General features: G+C 37.2%; 1 protein-coding gene across 1 annotated transcript in view; it reads left to right on the forward strand.

Moving 5' to 3' along the window:
- LOC124596401 (dynein regulatory complex protein 8) overlaps window positions 1-23,701 on the forward strand; it is a 192,558-nt gene that overhangs the window by 26,487 nt on the left and 142,370 nt on the right. The window contains exon 2 of the mRNA XM_047135528.1: window positions 5,637-5,744. Coding sequence (XP_046991484.1) covers window positions 5,637-5,744 — 108 coding nt within the window. The remainder of the gene's footprint in view (window positions 1-5,636; window positions 5,745-23,701) is intronic.

Raw genomic sequence — 23,701 nt, forward strand, 5'->3', positions numbered from 1 at the left:
TGGTTAATAATGTAGTCCAATATAGTAGTGATGGAATATTAGCACTTTGAAGTTGGATGTTTATTATTTCATATGGAATGTAAAGTAGCAAAGATATTCCATGATTACAGACACTTAACATTAAAATGACAGAACTATTGCAAGTAAAAACACTGGTGGTAGACTTTTACACATACTGACATAATGACATTATCTGTGTGCTAGCAGGTCTAACATGATACGACATAGAGGCATTAGATGTATGATCATCAGACGTGGACTTTTTTTCGTACTGAAATTGAGATGTTACCCAAATACTGCAAACCACCAACAGATTCTTACACAGTCTGACGTGAAGTTTTTGTCTGTGTGTTGGCGAGTTACTGGACTGCAAACTTTGGTACAGGGTTGACTATTTGAAGGCAGATGTAAGGATACATTCATTCTGAAACTTATGGTTGGAAATTTTGCTGAGTTAGATTTTGCTGTTTTGCATTGAATCTAAGATTTCACTACTGTTTGGTTTTGTAAACTGTTCCTGGATAGTCTTTCACAGAAGTTCATGGAAAAATACTGTTATGCATCTTTTGAAATCCTCAGTGTATAATTATGGCATCCACATTGAAATAAATGCTTTATGATCCTAAATTATTTGAAATATTAATTACTGACTAAATTAGTGAGAGGTGTTGTCCAATTCAGAAAAATATACAGCAATAAAATTATGTCAAATTTCAGACTCTTGCTATCAGTAAAGCAAAGTAGGTGATTGAAAGTTGAGGGTCTGAATTCTTGATGTCAATTATTTCATGAATTAATTAATTTCAGATAATACTAAATACATTCTCAGAAAGTTGGGAGTGCCTGTTTTCGAATGGGTGGAACAGTATCCCTGCTTATTTGCTCACAGTGTTTTTCCTATTATACATGTTGTCATAACTTTTATTAGGTGTCACTTTTAATTACTCAGGCTTCCAGTAGAATCACTTCCATCATGGTAATTAGGAAAGTAAATATAAACAACTAAGCAATAACTTTAAATGAGATTTGGCATAAATAACAGTTTTGGAGTCACCTGCACCTGCATTAGATATACACTGTCATAAAAGAGAATTAGTACACCTGGAAAAACAATGTTGATTTTGATCCGGTGACAGCATATGCCTTGTGGGGAAAGTATGAGTATTGTCCGTAAAGTAAGGTCTCCAACAAGCTCCTGTCAGGACAGAGCAAGCTAGCTTAAACCTGACAACAGTACCATGTTCCTTGCTTCCCACACCACTATTCTTGCCTGTCCCCATCTCTCTGTGACACTCATTCTTGGAATAGCAGCCATTAACAATGGATGGACAAATCAATACTCCTACCAAGTGTGAATAGTGTCTTGTGATTAGATTTCTGTGGTTTGAGGGGTCAACACCTATTGAAATTCTTAGCCATTTGGCCAATGTATATGGAGAAAAGTGTATGGATGTAAAAATGTGTGTAAGTTGTGTAGGGAGTTCACAGACAGCCTTACAAATGTGCATGATGAGGCTGGCTGTGGGAATCCATCAGTTTCAGATGAGATAGTGACTAAAGTCAAAGAAGATTTGATTGCGGATTGGTGTGTAACTGTGTGAGAGATTGTTGAACTGAGAAAGGACACCTCTAATACTACTGTGGGCAAGATTTTGGTGATTTTTGAGTATCACAATGTGTGTGCCAGGCGTCTGGCATGGATGATCACTGATTACCATAAAAAGAAGTGCATCGAAAGTGCCTGCAAATCTCTGTGCCAGTACTAGGAAGAGGATGAGGAATTTCTGGATTCAGCTCTAAATAGGGATGAATCTTTGGTTCACTACTTAATGCCAGAGACTAAGGAACACTCAAAAAAATGGTGGCATTCCAGCTCTCCAAATCTCAAGAAGTTCAAGAAAACACCGACAGTGTGGAAGGTGATGGCTTCGATATTCTGGGATAGGAAAGGCGTTTGCTGGTCGACTACCTAGAAAGAGGTACAACAATCAATGTGGCAAGGTACTGCAAGACACTAACAAAGCTATCCTGGGCTGTACAGAACAATTGGAAGGATCAGCTGACAAAGGGAGTTCGTTTTGCACCATGACAATGCCCACCCTCATGTTGCCAGCACCACAACAGATCTAATTGCCAAATTTGGGTGGGAAATCATAGACCATCCTTCATAGAGCTGTGATTTTGCTCCTAGCGACTACTATTTGATCCTCAACTTGAAACAACACTTGGTGGGGAATGAAATTCTCAAGCAATGAAGAGCTCAAGGCAGCCGTCGATTCCTTCCTGTATGAGTCGGTGGGAGAGTGGTATGACGTGGGTATGCAAATGCTTCCAGAGAGTCTCCAAAAATGCATTGATTGTGATGGGGACTACGTGAAAAATAGCCAAAAGTCCAAGCTTTCAGAATGTGTAATTGATTTCATAATAAAATTATGTTTACTATGTGAAAAAGCATTGGAGACCTTGATTTATGAACAACCCCGCAGATGTACTGATAATGGTTTCAGTGTTGTCCACAACAGATAGCTTAGTGGTATCACTACCAGAGCAGCATCTGTTTCTACCCCATAACAGGAAATGCTCACAAATAGAAGACTCAGTGTGGTGCAAACGTGGGAAGCAAACAGGCAACCATGTCACTGAGACACACTCTTGCTTCCTACAGTCAACTGAGTGAGTTTGAAATACTGGCCTTCCAAGCGGCGGGATGGTCCTTTTGGAGAACTGCCACGCAAGTTGGATGCATTGTGTCAGTTGTGCAATGATGCTTATATCAGCGGTCTCATGAACATTCTCACACTCGTAGACGAGGTTCTGGACATCCACATAGCACAGATGCCTATCAGGATTGTTGTATTGTGAGGACAGCAGTGACATACCATACAGCCAGCTCGACTTTTGCTATCAGATGGTCCTTGGAAGATGGAATGGCATGACATGGTCTTCAGTGAAGAAAGCAGATTCTGCCTACATGTAAGTGATGGATATTTGTTTGTGTAACGTATACCTGGTGAGTACTGTCTCGTAGAGTGCATTTGTCCAAGTCACATTGGCCCCATTACAGGCTTTATGGTCTGGGGTGGGATAAACGATAACTCTTATTCACCTTTGGTGTTTCTGGTGGGGACCCTAACCAGTGCTTGGTATGTGCAGAATATTGTTAGACCCATTATTTTGCTATTCTTGCAATAGGAATGTAATGTGTCGTTCCAACAGGGTAATACCCACACAATGTTTGTGAAATTCAACATGCTCTGCAAGACATGCAGCAACTTCCCTGGCTAGTGCAACTCTGGACTCATCTCCAATCGAGCACTTGTGGAATATGATGTAATGAGAAGAGGCTCTTGCGACTTGTCAGTCATAAACTCGTACAGAACTACGTCAACAGGTCGAGCAGGCATGGAATAATGTATCCCAATATAGTATTCGCTGTCTGTATGATTGGTTCCCAGAGTCAGCTCCTGCATCGCCGCCCTTGGAGGCTACACCACGTAGTAATATGGGTGTTTCAGCATGGGTCAACACGTGGTTCCTCAGTACCGCTTGTGCTATTCATCTGTAAATGTAATCATTTCATGTATTCCATATGCACTGTTGCAACAATAGATCTTGAGTGAATTGAAAATATCTAAAAGATTGTACTAATTTTTTTCTGGCAGTGTAGAATATATATATTAAAAAAAAGTTTCTCTTGGAGCGGAAAACATAATACACAGATCATTTTGTTATGTGTCAAACCTATTTATCAGGTAGGTCAAAATGTGATGGTAGGCAACTGATTTACTAGTATTGGCTTGATAGAAGAGTCATGAAGGAAAGATGTTTCTTTTGTTGGGACAATGAAGAAAAACAAACATGTGATTCCTCTGGAATTTACTACTAGTAAAGGAAGGATTGTTCCCAGTTCACTTTTTGGCTTTGATAAAAGTTGTATTGTAGTTTCCGATATTCCTAACAAGGGAAAGTACATGATCCTGGCATCAAATTTGTATTAAGACAATTCAGTAAATGCTGACAATGGAGATAATGAGAAGCCATCCATTGTAACATTTTATAATAGCACCAGAGATGGAGTTGGCACATCAGTTGAGTTCATACAGTGTTGCAAGAAGTGTGCCATTGGCTTATGGTTGAATTTTTTTGCAATGATCTATATGATGGAATCAATGCACAAGTAATTTATTGTGGCAACAATGAGAATTGTTTCAGAAGAAAAGGGTTCCTGAAACAACTATCTCATGCATTAGTTCTACTTCAGTTGTCTCAACAAGGTTGGACTCCTCAGGAATTCACAGGGATCTTCAACCAAGGCTACAACATTGTAGGCCAACATGCAAAAAGGAAGCAGAAGACAGACAGTAGAAAAGGTGAATAGGAACTGGGATCCAGAGAAAAAGATGTAACACATGCACAGTAAAGAAAAGACTGAGAAAATACTGTTGCAAAATGTGTCAAAAGCCAAAGTGATTGACACACATTGAAACTTTTTGCTTTGACTGCAATAAAATTCCTCAAGTGTTACCAAAGTCCAAAAGTGAAGATGAGACAAATGAATGAGTAATATTATCATCGTCATGCTCCAGTGTCACCTTTGCCTTTTTGTAAAGGTGTTTGTCATTTATAATGAGTTTAATTAGTGAAATTTAATAAAGAAGCTAGTGAAAAAATAATTTTGTTGTCATTTGTTACCATAGTCCAACAGTGCCAATAAGGAAACTGAATGATTAATATTTCGATTGTTGTTGTGATTTTATGCCACCTTTGCATTTATTTAAATATATTTTCGATTTATAATGCATTTTGCAAATGAAATTTAATAAATAGTTATGTGAATGAGTGATGTGATCAGTTTGACAAACTGTGCCTAATCTCATTGTGAAAAACGCCACTCCTGACAGTTTTAAGTACATATGAAAACAGGTATTAATTAAAAGAAAGTTATACTCATTTAAAGATCTCTCAAATAGTTTATTTATGATAATATTTTTGTAGATATCCGCCTCCATCATGTTAATAGCAGTAGAAATTTTTTAAAGATATTTGAAGAGTAGTATCTACTGTGTTATTTTTTGTATATATCCTTATATTTTTGTATTATTTTATTAATATTGTTGTGCAAGGAGTATAATATCCATGACTATAAGGTTATTATGGTCAAATAAAGATTATTATTATTATTATTATTAATAGTTTATTGCTGGAGTGTTTAACTGAAAGGAGCCCCCTGTACTTATAAATTGTTGTACAGAGACAGAAAACCATTCTGGAATATTATTGAGTGACATTCAAATGTTTGTTTAATATTCATGGTCAATAAAATAGATGTGTCATTACATGACACACACAATATCTTATAACAAATGTTGTTTTATAAACATGATTTTAGTAATATTTAAATAATGTCATTGTTGGAAATATGTATGCTTGGTTACTATCTCAAAAATCTCTATGTATGTGGTCCATTTGAATAATACATAAACGTAAATTTTTTATTTTATTTAACAAAGTGCCTTTGCACTTCTAAATTTCAGTAGTTTTTATAATACTTAAGATTCCTATTACATTAAATCCAAGATATAAGTAGATAAACTAACCATATTATGTAATATATTATTTGAACACATAATTTTCAGATCAGTCTGATTTGGAGAAGAGAATTATTGAAGCTTTTGAAGTATTTGATCATGCTGGGAACAAATCAATTGATGTTCGTGAAGTCTGTACTATTGTCCGTTCCTTAGGTATGGAGAGATGAAAACAAATACGCAAGTATTTCTAGCATTCTTATAATTAGAAGAATTTTTTTAAAGATTAAATTTCACATGTTTAACTTTTGGTACAGTAAATAAACATAAATGATATTTAATCTGATGTACAGATGCTCATGACAAACAAAGTCTTCTGCTTCTTATTTTAAGAATAATTATCTTGGCAATATGCTGCAATCTGAGTATGTATTTCAGCATCAAATAGTTCTATTTTGAGCAAAAGGTGATTAATCAAGCACAATTTTAAATATCTTGAATCTCTGTTACATACTTAATCAGGTACGTTTTTAATAATTTTAAATATTTTCGATATGAGTTATCTGTTTTAAATGGATACATACTAATGTTTTATTCTTATTTTATTTTTAAATCTGAAGGTGATTATTAACTGATCTAAGCCAGTTATTTATAATCAGTATAATTGTTTATGTATAAATTAAGACTTTTACTGTTTTTAATTACATTCTCATCCTGTCCCTGTGTGTACTTATTCCTTTTTCTTAACATTTGTAATATTTTATTTATGGTATTCTCATATGGTTAAGTTGCTTATTTTTATCTTTCTGTGTTTCTCAGAAGTTTTCTTAAATTATTAATTTGTGCCTTTGGAATGTATTACCATCCCTTTCTATAGTTTTCACTTTATCTAGTCATTTGTACTTCTGTTGTATTGCTATATTGATAAGATCAAGCAGTAGGCTATTGAATGTCTTTTGTGGAATTAAGTTCACTTACTTGGGTTGTTTTGCATTTACATTACGAGATTCTGCACGAGCAGCTGTAATCTTGTGCTGTGGGCTTATCACAAGCCTCATAATTCATATTACTTTCTTCTCCAAAATGTTTTCTGAGGCATAAAACATTCACGTAGTTACTCAAGGGCATTGCTGCTATGTTAGGACAACATTGATAAGCTACACAATCTCTGATGACCATTATCATCTGATTTTTAAACTCCATACTTTCTCAGTTAATCAGCTTTTTGTCAGAGCTTACTCTTAATTGAAATCTGTATTATGTTTATCATAACCTTTTCCATGTACAATACTGCAAGCCTCTTCCATATCCAAAGAGTTAACTATAAATCCTAAAAAGTGATTGAGAATATTTGAATGCATAAAAGTAGAATTCCTGCTCTTTTGTCAAGTATTTACAGCCATCTGCAACTATAGCTTCAGTATCTACTGTGTATGTTATTGAATAGTTTGTAGCCAAATTCATTGTCATGTTTTTTAGACATTACTTTATAAATTCAGAAGAGTTTTACCTAGGATATTCATACAATATATTATGTATATAAAGAGGCCAACAGAGTTGAACTGTTAGAATTACATCATGGTAGTAAATTCAGCTGGAGAGAACATATTAAACAATTGTGAATATACTTAACAAATCATTATTTGTAATGTGAAAGTTGCCTAAAACTGGGTGCATAAAAAGAAAAAGATGCATATTGTGTTACTTTTATTCCATAATGCCATGTCAAGTCACATTATGGGGTAACTCATCCAATGAAGCTGAGTTTTCAAATCCCAAAAGCAAGTAACACGAATAATTTGTGCTATGAATTCAAGATTGTCCTGTAGGAAACTTCCTGTTGGAAACTTTTCAAAGAACTGGTGTCCTAATTATTGCTGCTCAGTATACTTATATTTTAATGGCATTTGCTGTAAACAGTATATTGGTTTGTGCATCTGCACACATAAGAGAACCTATAGGGCTTTGTTGATGACCAAATCCTTCTACTCTATCAGTGATTTTATTACCAGAGCCGTATATTGTATATTTTGTTAATAATATCACTAAATTTGAGTGTTATGTAAAATTTGACTTCAGGTCATTTAAACTGCAGTTATATAATCAGTAGAAATAAATGTAGTAATATTTTTTTCTATTTTACAATGCTTTTAGTAATTATTTTATTATTGTTATTATTAATATTTTGAATACTTCTTTTTAAGAGAGCATTTGAATTTTCGTGTTCCTTCATTCTTCGCAAATTCTCTTCATATGCTCACTGTGTTCTCTCTTTTGTTCTTCTAGTAATCTTATTTCCTGTTCTCTTTTCCATGTGTTTCAGTTTAGTGTGTGTTCTTTGTGATGTTTTGAACAGTTCTTGATTGCTTACATTATCATGTGTGATTTCCACATCTTCAGTATATTCTTCTGTTTTAGTGCTTCATTTTGTCTTATTTCTGCTAGTGTTTGGTGTCTCAAACATTCACCTCATGAGTCTGTTGTTGATCTTCATGTTGATATGTCCATAGAATTTCATCCATTTTTTTCTAAAGCTGTTTGCTGTTTCTGCCTTTTGTAGATCTTCCTTGATGGCTTGCTTATCCAGTGTCGTTCACAAAAAAAACTGGGTTGAATTTTTTCCAGAGAATTTCCCTTTTATGTTTTTCCACCTCGAGTGTGTCAGCAGATTATCACAATTAATTGATGCTCCAAATGTCATTTGTAAATCACATAGTATGCACAAGTTGAACTTATAAGCAAAATTTGAGAAAAAATCCAAACATTTAATCCCAGTAATTGTAATCACGGTCATTTTACTGAGCTTCATATTTTGATCAAGTCTTAAAATACTGGTTAAAATAAAAGGCAAATGCATATCTGGTTATAGTATTCTCTGATACTGTGTAATTACCACTCAACCAGATCTTAAAATAAACAGAGCTAAAATCATGGCAGAAACTTTTAAAAAAATGGAATGATTGTTATGATTTCTATTAGGTTCAAATAATTTATATGAATAATTTAGTGGTACAACACTAAACTCATTATAATAAAAGAGTAAATACTATGTGGAGTCAGCACAGGCTTTTCAATGTTTTACAGATGCCCCTAGAAATGTGGAGCTGTTTATGTTTTCTGGCAAACATTAATCTTGTTGTTACTTAGTGGAACCAGTGCCAGAATAAAAATACATCATCAACATAATAAAATACATAATTATATGAAAATCAATGTATTTGGCTGACAAACACAATAAATCAACATACTGCAAAACATTAACACCTGACTTGGGTTAGAAGTGGATTAAGCACTTTTTAAAAGATTAGTAGGTGCACAGACCTCTTCAGGCTACAAAATATTACACATATTAAAACATCTCTCAACTATAGTTATCATAAATGGGACCAGTTCTATACAGGTACACATTGCAAAAGCATTGGCAAATAGAGAAACCTTACATGCTATATGCAAAATACAAAGCTACTGGGTAAGTGGAAGAAATACAGATTGATAATGTCAACTGGTGCAAGAGGAAAAGGCTCATATCCAGTGGCAAAAGCACAGAAGAGGACTATTAGACACTTGTGTCAAGGGGGAAGCCATACCTTGGATGGAAGTGAGATAGAGAAACTGGTACTGTCAAGAGGCTTCAGCCTAAGTTACCCTTCTTTGACAGAAGAGGAAAGAAAGGGTGGTGTCGATGACACAACTGGAGGATAAGAATCAGACTTTGGGGGGGAGGGGGCGGGTACAAAAACGATCACCCACCATTATCACTGCAGAATGGATGATCACAGTCTGTGCTTCAAAGTAGTCTAAAGAAACTGTGTCATCACAAATTGCCTGAAAATGCTCTTGATTGCTGTAGAAAGACAACACAAAATTAACAATATAAAAAAAGTGAAAGCTGTCAAAAGTATCAATAAAGATTATAAGATAACTTTTTTCACCTACCTCTACCACACTGTCAAATAATAGGAAACTCAGGGGTTTAACATAATTAATTTAATAGTAAACTTACAAATATCTAATATTAAAATGCTTAGACTAGGATGCAGTTGATAATTTCTGTAACTTGGTCAATGTTACAAGTGAAGTTTTACAAGACTTCACATTCTCTGAAAATGAAATGATCTTCTTGGTATACGATCTGCTCAAAGTTACAATTAATTGACTGTAACAATGTAGTATTAGATGTTAACCTGGTAGAGGTTTACCACTCAGCATAAACTTAATATTAGCACATATTATTCCTGAAAACTTGTTTAGCAAACTCTGGACTGTGATCCTAATTGTAAGAAACTCAACTGTCAAAACATAAATAAGGTATGGAGTAGTTTCCAATCACTATTGAAACACTATGTGTTGAAAGTACAGAACATTGCAAACAGGGTGGCAATTCTTCTGGAAAACGTGGAATTCTCTGGGAATTACATTTTGCCTGGAAAAATCAGAGAAATGTAAGGGAATACAGAGGGGTATCTGTCGACAGGCCAGACATGTATGGTACCTGAAGAGGGGCATCAGCCTTTTCAGTAGTTACAGGGGTAACAGTCTGGATGATCTGGCTTTGTAACATCAACCAAAATGGCCTTGCTGTGCCTCGCACTGTGAACAGCATAAAGCAAGGGGAAACTGCAGCTGTAACTTTTCCCAAGTGTGTGCTGTTCTGCTTTATGGTTAAATGATGATGGCATCCTCTTGGGTAAAATATACTGAAGGTAAAATAGTCCCCCATTTGCATCTCCAGATCGGGTCTACTCAGGAGGATATTGTTATCAGGGGAAACAAAACAGGCATTCTACAGTTTGGAGCATGGAATGTCAGATCCCTAAATTGGGCAAGTAGGTTACAAAATTTAAAAAGGGAAATGGATAGGTCAAAGTTAGATATAGAGGGAATTAGTGAAGTTCAGTGGCAGTAGGAACAGGACTTCTGGTCAGGTCCAAACAGGGTTATAAATACAACATCAAATAGTGGTAGTGCAGGAGTAGGTTTAATAATCTTTAAGAAAATAGGAATGCGAATGAGCTACTATGAACAGCATAGTGAGCACATTATTGTAGCCAAAATATTTGGCCCACACCCACCACAGAAGTACAAGTTTATATGCCAACTAGTTCTGCAGATGATGAAGAGGGAGAAGAAATGTATGATGAGATAAAAGAAATTATTCAGATAGTTACGGAAGACAAAAATTTAATAGTCTTTGGGGACTGGAATTTTATACTAGGAGAAGGAAGATAAGGAAAAATAGTAGGTGAATACGGAAAAGGCAAAATGAATAAAAGAGAAAGTCACCTGGCAGAATTTAATCATCACTAAGACTTCTTTTAAGAATCAAGAAAGAAGGTTGTACACATAGAAGAGACCTGGAGACACTGGAAGGTTTCAGATTGATTATATACCGGTAAGACGAAGACTTTGGATCCAGAAGCATATGTCACTAGGGGAAAGATTGATACTGCCTACAGGAAAATCAAAGAGGCCTTCAGAGATAAGAGAAGCAGCTTTATGAATATCAAGAGCTCAGATGGAAAACGGTCTTAAACAATGAAGGGAAAGCTGAAGGTAGAAGAAGCATATAGAAGATCTACACAAGAAATATGTACTTGAAGGTAACATTATAGAAACGGTAGAGGAAGCAGAAGAAGATGAGATAGGAGATATAATATTGCAAGAAGAATTTGACAGAGCACTGAAAGACCTAAATCGAAAAAATGCTTTGGGAGTAGACAACATTTTGTTAATACTACTGATAGCCTTGGAAGAGCTAGTCATGATGGAACTCTTCCAACTGGTGAGCAAAATGTACATGAGAGAGGCAAAATACTCTCAGGTTTCAAGAAGAATAGAATAATTCCAATTCCAAAGAAAGCAGGTGCTGACAGGTGTGAATATTATCAAACTATCGGTTTAAGAAATCATGATTGCAAAATAATAACATGAATTCTTTACAGAAGAATCGAAAAACTGGTAGAAGCTCACCTTGGAGAAGAACATTTTGGTTTCTGGGGAAATGTTGGAAAACACGAGGTGATACTGATCTTATGACTTCTCTTAGAAGACAGGTTAGGAAAGGCAGATCTACGTTTATAGTGTTTGTAAACTTAGAGAAAATGTTTGACAGTGTTGACTGGAATACTCTCTTTGAAATTATGTGGGTAGCAGGGGTAAAATACAGGGAGAAAAAGGCTACTTACTACTTGTACAGAAACCAGACGACAGTTATAAAAGTCAAGGGGCATGAAAGGGAAGCAGTGAGTGAGAAGGGAGTGAGGCAGTGTTGTAGCCTATCCCCTGTTATTCAAACTGTACTTTGAGCAAGCAGTAAAGGAAACAAAAGAAAAATTTGGAGTAGGAATTAAAGTTCAGGGAGAAGAAATAAAAACTTTGAGGTTTGCTGATGACATTGTAATTCTGTCAGAGGCAGCAAAGGACTTCAAAGAGCAGTTGAACAGAATGGACGGTGTCATGAAAGGAAGACACAAGATGAACATTAACAAAACCAAAATGAGGATAATGGAATGTAATTGAATTAAATCAGGTGATGTTGAGGGATTTAGATTGGGAAATGATATACTTAAAGTAATAGATGAGTTTTTCTATTTGGACAGCAAAAAACTGATGTTGGAAAAAGTAGAGAGGATATTACATGTAGACTGGCAATGGCAAGAAAAATGTTTCTGAAAGAGAGAAACTTTTTAATGTCAAGTGTAGATTACGTGTCAGGAAACCTTTTCTGAAAGTATTTGTGCAGCCATGTATGGAAGTGAAACGTGGGTGATAAACAGTTTAGACAAGAAGAGAATAGAAGCTTTTGAAATGTAATGCTACAGAAGAATGCAGAAGATTAGATGGGTAGATCAGGTAACTAATGAAGAGGTACTGAATAGAATTGGGGAGCAAAGAAATTTGTGGCACAACCTGACCAGAAGAAGGGATTGGTTGGTAGGACACATTCGGAGACATCAAGGGATCACCCGTTTAGTACTGGAGAGTAGTGTGGGGGCAAAAATCATAGAAGGAGACCAGGAGATGAATACATCAAGCTTTTTCAGAAGGATGAAGGTTGCAGTAGGTACTCAGAGATTAAGAGGGTTGCGCAGGACAGAGTATGATGGACAACTGCATCAAACCATTCTTCAGACTGAAAGACCACAACAACAACACGACCTAGCATTGAAATGTAGTTTATTGCATTTTATAAATCACAAATTTTAATATAGTTAATATTTCATAGTGTTTTCCTTATATGAATGTTATTCCATATAAATTATTGATGTTTAAAAACACTCTATCCTGATTGCTACTAAACCTGTAGTGGAGACATTGAGCTGCAGACAGGCACAACAAACAGACTGCTAAACAAGTAAGTTTTAGCCAACAGGCCTTCTTCTAAAGTAAACAATACACACACATTCATGCAAGCAAAACTCACACACACATAACCAATGTCTTTTTTTATTCACAGTTGTCCACAATCCGTCCTTGGCAGCCAGAGACAGTGGTCTTGTGTGTGTGAGTTGTGCTTGTATAAATATGTGTGTGTTGTCGGCCTTTTGGCTGGCAGTTTACTAGTTTAGCAGTCTTTTTGTTGTACCTGTCTGCAGATCAACATCTCCACTATAGTGAGTAGCTGTCTGTAGTACTTGTTATTATTCCATCCTGGATTTTCCATTGTTCATTGTTTATAAATTGCAATCAGACTGCTGCTTATGGATACTATATCTCAGCTGAGAGGAAAGCAAAGTCATTCCACACTCACCATCAATTTATTAGTTTCTTCTTATGACACCATCTTTGTCCCAATACTTGGAATTCTCTGTTAAAGTTCTTCACCCTTATAAAAGTTGTCGAAGTTTTATCACAATGAAGCCAATGAGAAATCACTAAAGAGTATGGTACCAATAATAACAGTAAAAATAATGATAACAATTTTCTAATTACTCGTTATATAAATGTTATCGAGATGGCTTGCCTTTTGAGGTTAAGATTTTTGGGCTTTGCACACAGTGTAACCATTGGAGAAAGACCACTATTAAACATAATTACAATAAAACTGCAGAATTCAATCATCACTTCATTCATTATGAAATATCATATTCATGATCTATTGAACAAGAATCAATGTAATGTAATGTAAGTCAAAGGAATGGTGCATCATAAGACACACATACTAAATCTCGTGTCTAATGATCCATGACACACAGATTTACTATCTTCAGTTACTCCAAAATAACATATTTATTTGGAAATGATAGTAGTATCTCTAATAGTTCTGAATAGCTCTCAGGATTGAAGGCCCACTGTAGGCTTAATTACTGATACAATACTTATTCACAGTGTTTTACACTTATAATGGGTGACTTTCGACTGTAAAAGTCAAAGGCTAATGATTTTCATTGACACTCTTCAACAGAATGCAATCAATAATATGGTTTGGTATAGTGGAAAACTCAAAAGTTATTCTGCTCAAACACTGCTTGTGATGAAGCAAGCTGGGATAATTTTAATTCCCCCTCCTGTTTTGCCACCTGCATCCTTAAAATTCGTTTCATTACTTTTAACTACTTAACATTAGCATACATGAATAGAATCTGCATTTTCAAGAAAGAGAAAGGTTGGCCCTCAGTTTTATAGAATTTAACACTAGATCTAATTTTGTGCCTAGTTTTATGGATTTAATTGATTTTCTAATTTGTTTTGACTTTTACTAGTTGATATCTTTCATTATAGGGTGAAATCAGTAATTTTTTCGTAACTTAAATGCTATTGTTGACGTATCAACAAACATAAATTCTGCAAAAATTGTAAACATTTAGAAGATGAATTGCTAGTATTCTTAAATTATCTATTTGGATCTCTTTGAAAACATGTTAACCAACTCAGCTATTAATTAATAGCAAACTAATTAACAGTTTTGTCAAAAGTATTGTTTGCGTAACTATATTTGTTAATTTTATGATTTAAACAAAGAATTTGGCCTAAACCTTGTAGTAGAAGAAACAGTTAAAAGGAATGAATTTTTTGATGTATGCAGTTAATTTAATGAGTTAAGTTTTAATTTACAGAAATTAAACTTTAAACAATGTGTAGTTTTGGTACCTATTATTGTGATGATATATATGAGCCTGATTTTTGGTCATGAGACAGTCAGTCCACAGCCAAGTTTCAGAGGAGTAACCTGTGCTCGTTAGAACAACAACAATGCTGCAACAATGTTATAAGTTTTAAACAATTAGGCCATGTGTTAAAACAGTGACAGTGTCTGCCCCATACATATCTGGTTATTCTTCAAGGACTGTGAACTTTGTGGTTATGTTTTTACTGCTCGTAGATGATCAACAGCCATACTATTGTAGCGTTATGTGGAGGTTCACCTGTGAACTGTTAATGAGGCTTACGGAAAGTTTAAATAATCGTGCAATGGCCTTACATATACAAAGGGGTCCAACTTAAAGATATCACTGTAGGTGTTTGAAATGGTCACCATTAACATCCACACACAAACAATGCCACCGAACTGCAGCACGAACTACTGACTGCAACGTGTTCAGTTGGATATTTGCACATGAATGTATGATGGATTCTCGAAGTTCATCCAATGTGTGTGGCTTTCGTCGATAAATGATGTCCTTTAGTGTTCCCCACAGGTAAAAGTCAAGAGGAGTTAGGTCTGGGGAACGTGGTGGGTACTCCACAGCACCTTTACGGCCTATCTATCTTCCTGGTAGATTTTCATTGAGATACGCCCTAACACGATTTTGGTAGTGGGCTGGGGCACCATCTTGTTGAAAGTAAACGCTTCCATCTCCATACAAGTCTCAGATGGCAGGTATAATGGATGTCTGAAGCTTCTGAAGGTACACCTCACCGGTAACTGGGCCATCAAAGGAGAATGGTCCAATCAAAACCCCGGTAAGACAACCCACACCACACATTTACTTCTGCCAAGTTCACGGCTTTGTCTACATGGACGTTCGGATTTTCAGCGGCCCAGTAGATGCAGTTATGGCGATTTACTGTACCATCGAGTTTGAACTGTGCCTCATCAGACCACACAATCATCTCTGCAAACTCTTCATTGTTGCGCACCCTGTTAGTAAAGTACTCCATTCTATGATCTGGGTCATCCTCGTTCATTGCATGTAGCAATTGTGGGATGTAGCACTTCCACTTTTCTGTCTTCAAAATTCACCGAGCACTTGAGAGCGACTGACTCCAGTTTCACGGGCACACTGTCTCACAGACTTCTGTGGTGAGCAAGTGAATTGTTGTAACACGCGACGGGAGTTAGCTGGACTTGTTACTGTTACAGTTCATCCAGATTGTTGTTTGTGTACATCTTTAACACAGCCTTCGGCTTCAAATTTGTCTCAAATGTGAGGAATCGTTAAACTTATCGGTGGCTCTGTTTGATACTCATTTTGCTATTGCCGTTGACCCTCATTAATGTTTTCGTACTTAAAATACCACTTCAAAACTGACTTCCTTTCATTGAATGTAAGCCTTGCATCAGCCATGTTTACTCGAGTAACTAGTTGCAACTAAGAACAAAACACTGACTATCTGGTGACTGTCATCTGATAAAACAAAACACTTGTGTGACGATTGCTGGAACTACAAACTATTGCACTACCAGAGATGAGACAACTCGGTCAATTAGGTTGCCAGTTGTGGACTTTTAAACAGTGGATACATTTTTTTGAACCCCTCTGTATAACTGTGTATTATTGTGGGGCGGGGGGTTGTGTAAACAGTGAAAGTAAAAGACTGTGCAATGCAACTGTGCATTTGTCAGCTACATTATTTACAGTAGTCAGTGTCCAAATTACAAACCCCATTTTTCAGTCAGTGTAGTGATGCAGTACTTCGACACCAAGGACAATCAAACAAAGAATTAAAAGCTGGTGGAATTGTTACATGTTGAGAGGTTTAACTACAGCTCTGCACAATTACGTTACATACTGGATATCATAATATAGAACAAAAAGAGAAGCTATGCCTGTTAGCTTTAAAAAATCTTAAATTACCTCATGGGATAGTAGTCCTTATGCACATCATTTAGTTTAAATGATACAAACAGTTTTACATCTAGATTAATTAAGCATAATTGAGGCATATAAAAATTAACGAGGATGAAATATGACCACCTTATGGCCTGCTTTATTATAGGTTTGCAGAATGAATAATATAGGTTTCGTCAGTGAATAACTGTAAACCTCACATGAGTAAGAACCACTCAATCAATATTTTCCAGAAGTTATTGCTCAAGACATGACATTATATTGTCCAACTGCCAAAAGGGAATCTGGTGTGACCTTAAATGTTTGTGGAGCGAACACACCTAGTGTAAGGGTTCCCAGACATCATACGTTTTCGAGTTAAACTACTCATTAATTGTAGGAAACATACAAACTGTTGAATGTTTATTGAATTACCAGAACCACAAAGTAAAATCATCAACATGTATCACCTCGTTAAAGTAAAGTTATAATGGGAAAAAGAAGCAAAAAAAGTACTTGGTGGAACAGATCTGTGGCAAATCATTAATATCCATCACATGAAAAACTATTACACTCATTCCACATGAGTTATCTTACACAAGAATGCTGCACCCTAATCATCATCTCATAGGAAGAGAGTAAAACACTAACAACCACAAAAGTTTCTTCGTCTTTTAATAATGCAAAACTGACATGGTTTTATGTGAACCAGGATAAAAGACTGAAACGATTCTGTATAGGAACCATAATTTATGTTGGTCAAGTACAATGGAATAAAACTTAGATGTATGGCTGTTTAGTGGAATATAGTTGATACATAATTGAGGCAGTCATCAGGAAATGCTAAGATCGCTATTAGTCAAAACTTGAGGGCATCACTTGGCATTATACCTTTTATGAAACCAGCCAGATTCGTCAGGAAAGTACAAAACATAAAGTTATAGGCATGGAGAAAAATCCAGGCAACATTCTATACAGAGTAAATAAAATGTAGGTGTTCATCTTAACAAAACTAAAAAATTTCTGGCCCTATTCACAAAACTTCACATAAAGAAAGGGAAAGAATGCATTGTGTCATTAATCAGTTCATCTAATACAAAAGAGGTTACAACTAGAATGTGTTTTTTTTCTGATAGGAGTGCAAGCATTGTTTGTAAATGAACTACTTAATGTCAGAGACTTTTATGTGGATAGGGTGGTGGGGAACAGTGATAGCCGTGTGACGTCATTAAAACATGTCAGCTCTAGTAGGCAGATGGAGGACGGGGTCGGGGGGGGGGGGGGCATATTCTCTGCAGTGCAAAGCAAGTCCTGCAAGTGGGGAAATAGTGGAGAAGTACACGCTGCATGACATGGAGAGGGAGGAGAGTGAAGATGCAATAATATGGGAGAAGAGAGGAAGTGCTGCTACTAGAGACAGGAAGTGAGAGTGAGGAGGTGAGCCTCTGGGTAGTGGCTTGAAGATGGGGGAGCAGGAAGGAATAGTGGTATGACAGTGGCATGAAAGGTAAGTGCAGCCAATAAATGACAAGTGCATGTGTGTTGCTAAAATGACCTTGAAGAAAACATGTTTACAAACAGACCACTGGCGGATTGTAGCAGCAGTATGATGCTGACTATACATAAGAATGGAGTAAGAAAATGATATCTGTCAGCAGGTTAAGCACTGATGACAGTCATCAAAGAGTGACACCACATTTGAAAGGATCTTACATTTTGTATGACCAATAGACCAAACACAAGCCAGCACAGGAAATAATGTTTAAGAATACCTGGTTCAGATTGTTAGTACAGTTCTTGTACTATAGTCATTTGAAACAGGTATAGAATGATAGAATGCATCTCTGTGTTGAAATTTGGGAAACACAAGGTTTCAAAAATGGTGTCCATCCATTTTAGAAATTTGTTGTCCACATAGAAAGCACAACAGCCACATCAAAATGACAAAAAATTCAATACAGAAGGACCAGAGTGTGATAAGGAGTACTGCAATTTGGGCTTCAGATATCATGTAAAACACATACATAAGAAAAGAGCACATATTGATATTGCTGGATGCAGATCACAAAAATTTAATTAAAAGGGAATGAAAGGAATTGTCAATTAAAAATGTGCAGTTATTTTTAACCCTTTTAGTAATGACATGAAAGAAAATAATGCAAATAAATGCTTCTAAACCAACAATGGATTTAGCTCATCTGCAGAGCAGTGGACCATTAGCTCCAAAAATTAGATGAAAACTCAATTGTCCATTGAATACTAAAAGACAAACAAATAGACATCACAAAGAGAGGCTGCATATTCTTGACTTGAAACAAGCAGAGCTGTAAGACATAGTATTGTAGAAAAAATTAAGTAGCAAATTAAACTTTGCAGCATTTCAAAAGAAACCTCAAAATCGGCAAAGAAATTTCCTTGTCAACAAAATGGACATAATAGCCTCTTCAAGAGAAATATCAGTGGCAGCTTGTGCAAAATTTTACCAGTGTGCTACAATGTGGTAACATATAGCCATTTGAATTAAAAGGGTAGTAATCTTAACTAAATTGAACATATTAATTTTATGTATTTAAATTGAGCTGTTTAAATTTTATTATTAATCTTTTAATATTGCAAGGAATAAAACAAAATGGAGAAAAATCTGGGTGCCTATAGGAATTGAATCTAACCCAACAAATAGCCAGTCAGTGCATTTGACCATTGGGCTACCAAATCGATATATGAACTTCTCCTCAAAAATCCCTCATAGCCCATGCATAAATCTTTAGAGAGCATTTTATCTTGCAGGGGAAATAGTTTGACCCAAATCGGTCAGCCTTGTCCCATGTCCTCCAGTTAGATTTATATTTAGAGTAGATCTACCTAACTCTTTAAATCTCACTTTCTCCCAAATGCCAACAGTCAGAGGGAGTTAAATTTTATTACAATTTTTGCAAGGCTCATTTGTGCATGATGTATTCTTGTAACACAATAAAAGTATTATAAAACAGATTTACAGTATATGCTTTGGCTACATCATTTTATAGAAGAAGATTAACTACAACATAAATTCCCTTTCTGAACTGAATAGTTAAGTTATAATATGCTGGTGGAGCTGTGATCTACATCTACTTTGCAAACCAGCATGAAGGGCAAGGCCGAGGGTACTTCACATTGTACCACTCGTAAGGGTTTCTTCCCATTCCATTCACATATAGAGCATGGGAAGAATGATTGTTTGAAGGCCTCTGTGCATGCAGTAATTATTCTAATCTGATCGTCATGGTCCCCATGTGAACGATATGTAGGGGATTGTAATATATTCCTAGAGTCATCATTTAAAGCCAGTTCTTGAAACTTTGTTAATAGGTTTACTTGAGATAGTTTATGCCTGTCTTCAAGCACCTTCCAGTCAAGTTCATGCAGTATCTCTGTGACACTCTCACATGCATCAAAGAAACCTGTGACTATTCATGCTGGCTTCCCCTATATATGTTCAATATCCCCCTTTAGTCCTATTTGGTACAAGTCCCACACACTTGAGCAACATTCCAGAACCAGTCACATGAATGATTTGTAGGGAATCTCCTTTGTAGATTGATTGCATTTTCCCAATATTCTACTTATAAACTGAAGTGTACCACCTGCTTTACTGACAACTGGGCCTATATGATCATTCCATTTCATATCCCTACCAGGTGTTACACCCTGGTATTTGTATGAGTTGGCTGATTCCTACAGTGATTCATTGATGTTATAGCCATAGGAGTTCCTTTATTTTGTTTTGTGAAGTGCACAATTTTACATTTCTGAACATTCGAAGCAAGTTGCCAATCTTTGAACCACTTTGAAATCTTATCAAGATCTGACTGAATATTTATGCAACTTCTTTCAGATAACTGCACCACCTGCAGTAAGTCTTGAGGTTACTATTAATGTAATCTGCAAAGTCATTAACATACAATATGAACAGCAAGGGCCCTAACACACTTCCTTGGGGCACACCTGAAATTACTTATACATATAAAGATGACTCCCCATCCGAGATAGCATACTGCATCCTCCCTACCAAAAAGTCCTCAATTCAGTCACAAATTTCACTTGGTACTCCATATGATTGTACTTTTAACAATAAGCTTGGGTGCGGTACTGAGTCAAATGCTTTCAAAAAATCAAGATATACTGCTCTACTTGACAGCCTTGATTCAAAGCTTTCAGTATGCCATATGAGAAAAGTGCAGTTGGGCTTTCATATAATCAATGTTTCTAGAATCCTTGCTCACTGGCACTTAGGAGGTCATTTTTATTCAAGATACCTCATTATGTTTGAACTCAGAATATGTTCTAAGATCCTACAACAAATCAATGTCAGGGATGTTGGACAGTAGTTTTGTGTATCACTTCTACAATCCTTCTTGTAGATGGGTGTGACCTGTGCTTTCTTCCAACTACTGGGCATGATTATTATTTGAGGGATCTATAATAGCTATAGTTAAAAGAGGAGTTAAGTTCAGTGTAAAAGCTGACAGGGATTTCATCGGACCATGGAGCTTTGTTCAGTTCTAATGATTTCAGCTGTTTCTCAACGTCACTGACACTAAAACTGATTTCACTCATCTTTTCAGCGGTATGAGGATTAAATCTTGGCAATTCTCCTGGGTATGCCTTTGTAAATGGACATTTGAAAATGGAGTCAAGCATTTGATCTTTTGTGTCACTACCCTCAATTTCAATTCTTGTCTCATTCACTAGGGAGTAGACACTAACTGTGGTTTACATAATCAGAATTTCCTTTGGTTTTGTAAAATATCATTTGACAATATTTTGCTATGGTAGTCATTGAAGGCATCATGCATTGCTCTCTTGTCAGCCAAACATGTTTCATTCAGAATCTCTCTAGTCCTATGCTTTTTTTACACTTGTTATGCAGTAGTCTCTGTTTCCTTAGAAGTTTCTTTACAGTGACTATATATCCTGTGCTGAAAGTTTCAAGTTCCTCATTGAGATATGACACTACAGATTTTTTAATCTAGTTTACTGGATATATATACACACACTCCTGGAAATTGAAATAAGAACACCGTGAATTCATTGTCCCAGGAAGGGGAAACTTTATTGACACGTTCCTGGGGTCAGATACATCACATGATCACACTGACAGAACCAGAGGCACATAGACACAGGCAACAGAGCATGCACAATGTCGGCACTAGTACAGTGTATATCCACCTTTCGCAGCAATGCAGGCTGCTATTCTCCCATGGAGACGATCGTAGAGATGCTGGATGTAGTCCTGTGGAACGGCGTGCCATGCCATTTCCACCTGGCGCCTCAGTTGGACCAGCGATCGTGCTGGACGTGCAGACCGCGTGAGACGACTTTTCATCCAGTCCCAAACATGCTCAATGGGGGACAGATCCGGAGATCTTGCTGGCCAGGGTAGTTGACTTACACCTTCTAGAGCACGTTGGGTGGCACGGGATACATGCGGACGTGCATTGTCCTGTTGGAACAGCAAGTTCCCTTGCCGGTCTAGGAATGGTAGAACGATGGGTTCGATGACGGTTTGGATGTACCATGCACTATTCAGTGTCCCCTCGACGATCACCAGTGGTGTACGGCCAGTGTAGGAGATCGCTCCCCACACCATGATGCCGGGTGTTGGCCCTGTGTGCCTCGGTCGTATGCAGTCCTGATTGTGGCGCTCACCTGCACGGCGCCAAACACGCATACGACCATCATTGGCACCAAGGCAGAAGCGACTCTCATCGCTGAAGACGACACGTCTCCATTCGTCCCTCCATTCACGCCTGTCGCGACACCACTGGAGGCGGGCTGCACGATGTTGGGGCGTGAGCGGAAGACGGCCTAACGGTGTGCGGGACATCATCGATGTACTGTGGAGACCTCCCGCCCCACGTGTTGAGCAATTCGGCGGTACGTCCACCCGGCCTCCCGCATGCCCACTATACGCCCTCGCTCAAAGTCCGTCAACTGCACATACGGTTCACGTCCACGCTGTCGCGGCATGCTACCAGTGTTAAAGACTGCGATGGAGCTCCGTATGCCACGGCAAACTGGCTGACACTGACGGCGGCGGTGCACAAATGCTGCGCAGCTAGCGCCATTCGACGGCCAACACCGCGGTTCCTGGTGTGTCCGCTGTGCCGTGCGTGTGATCATTGCTTGTACAGCCCTCTCGCAGTGTCCGGAGCAAGTATGGTGGGTCTGACACACCGGTGTCAATGTGTTCTTTTTTCCATTTCCAGGAGTGTATATATTATTGGTGTTTTGCCCTTAAAGAGCGCATTTGGACTAAACTACATGGCCAGTTCCTTTTGCTGCCTTCCTTGCTGCCCAAACTTCCCTCATTCGCTCGCTGTGTTTCTGTTTCCGGTCCTCTGTCCATGCTTCTTGTCGGCTTTGTGTCTTCGGCTTCATCTTGATTGCCTTTTTGGTTGCCCATATTTCTTTCATCTTCTGGCTGTGATCTTGCTTGCGTTGTTCGGTCCATTTTATGCCTGTTCGTTTGTCGCATTGTATCTCATGTAGTTTACTTTTCTTAATGATGTTTCTGAACTTTATTCTGTCGTTTATTGTGTCTGCTGTTATGTTGAGCTGGTTCAGGTCGTTTTCTACCTCTGCCACCCATTTGTTGTTTCTAGTGGTTACCCAGTCAAAGATCTGTTTGGTCAGCCTGTGTGATGGCATTCTGTATAGGTGTCCATAGAATTGTAGTCTGCGTTTTCTAATCTTTTCTGTGATTGTCTCCGTATGTTTGTACAGTTCCTCTGTAGGTTTCTTGATCCATATTCCATTGTTGTTAGTTGCGCCAAATATTTTCCTAAGTATTTTCCGTTCTACTTTTTCTAATTGTCTGATACGTGTATGCCCTAGGATTAGTGTGGTCTCTGCTGCATATAGTGCCTCGGGAAGCACCACCGTGTCGTAGTGGCGTAATTTGGCTTTTTGTGAGATAGACTTCTTGTTGTAATGATTCCACACTACTTTGTATGACTTGTCCAGTTTAGTCTTTCTTTCTTCGTTTGAGTCTCTGTTATGTCCACTCATTTGTAGTGTTTCACCGAGGTATTTGAAGTTTGCCGTTTTGTAAATCGTGCCATACTTTGTGTTCAGAGATGAGAGTTTCTTTGTGCTCATAAACTGTGTCTTTTCGTAAGAGATCTGTAGTCCGGTTTTGGA

The sequence above is a fragment of the Schistocerca americana genome, chromosome 2, assembly GCF_021461395.2.
Source record: "Schistocerca americana isolate TAMUIC-IGC-003095 chromosome 2, iqSchAmer2.1, whole genome shotgun sequence".
Taxonomy (NCBI): Eukaryota; Metazoa; Arthropoda; class Insecta; order Orthoptera; family Acrididae; genus Schistocerca; species Schistocerca americana.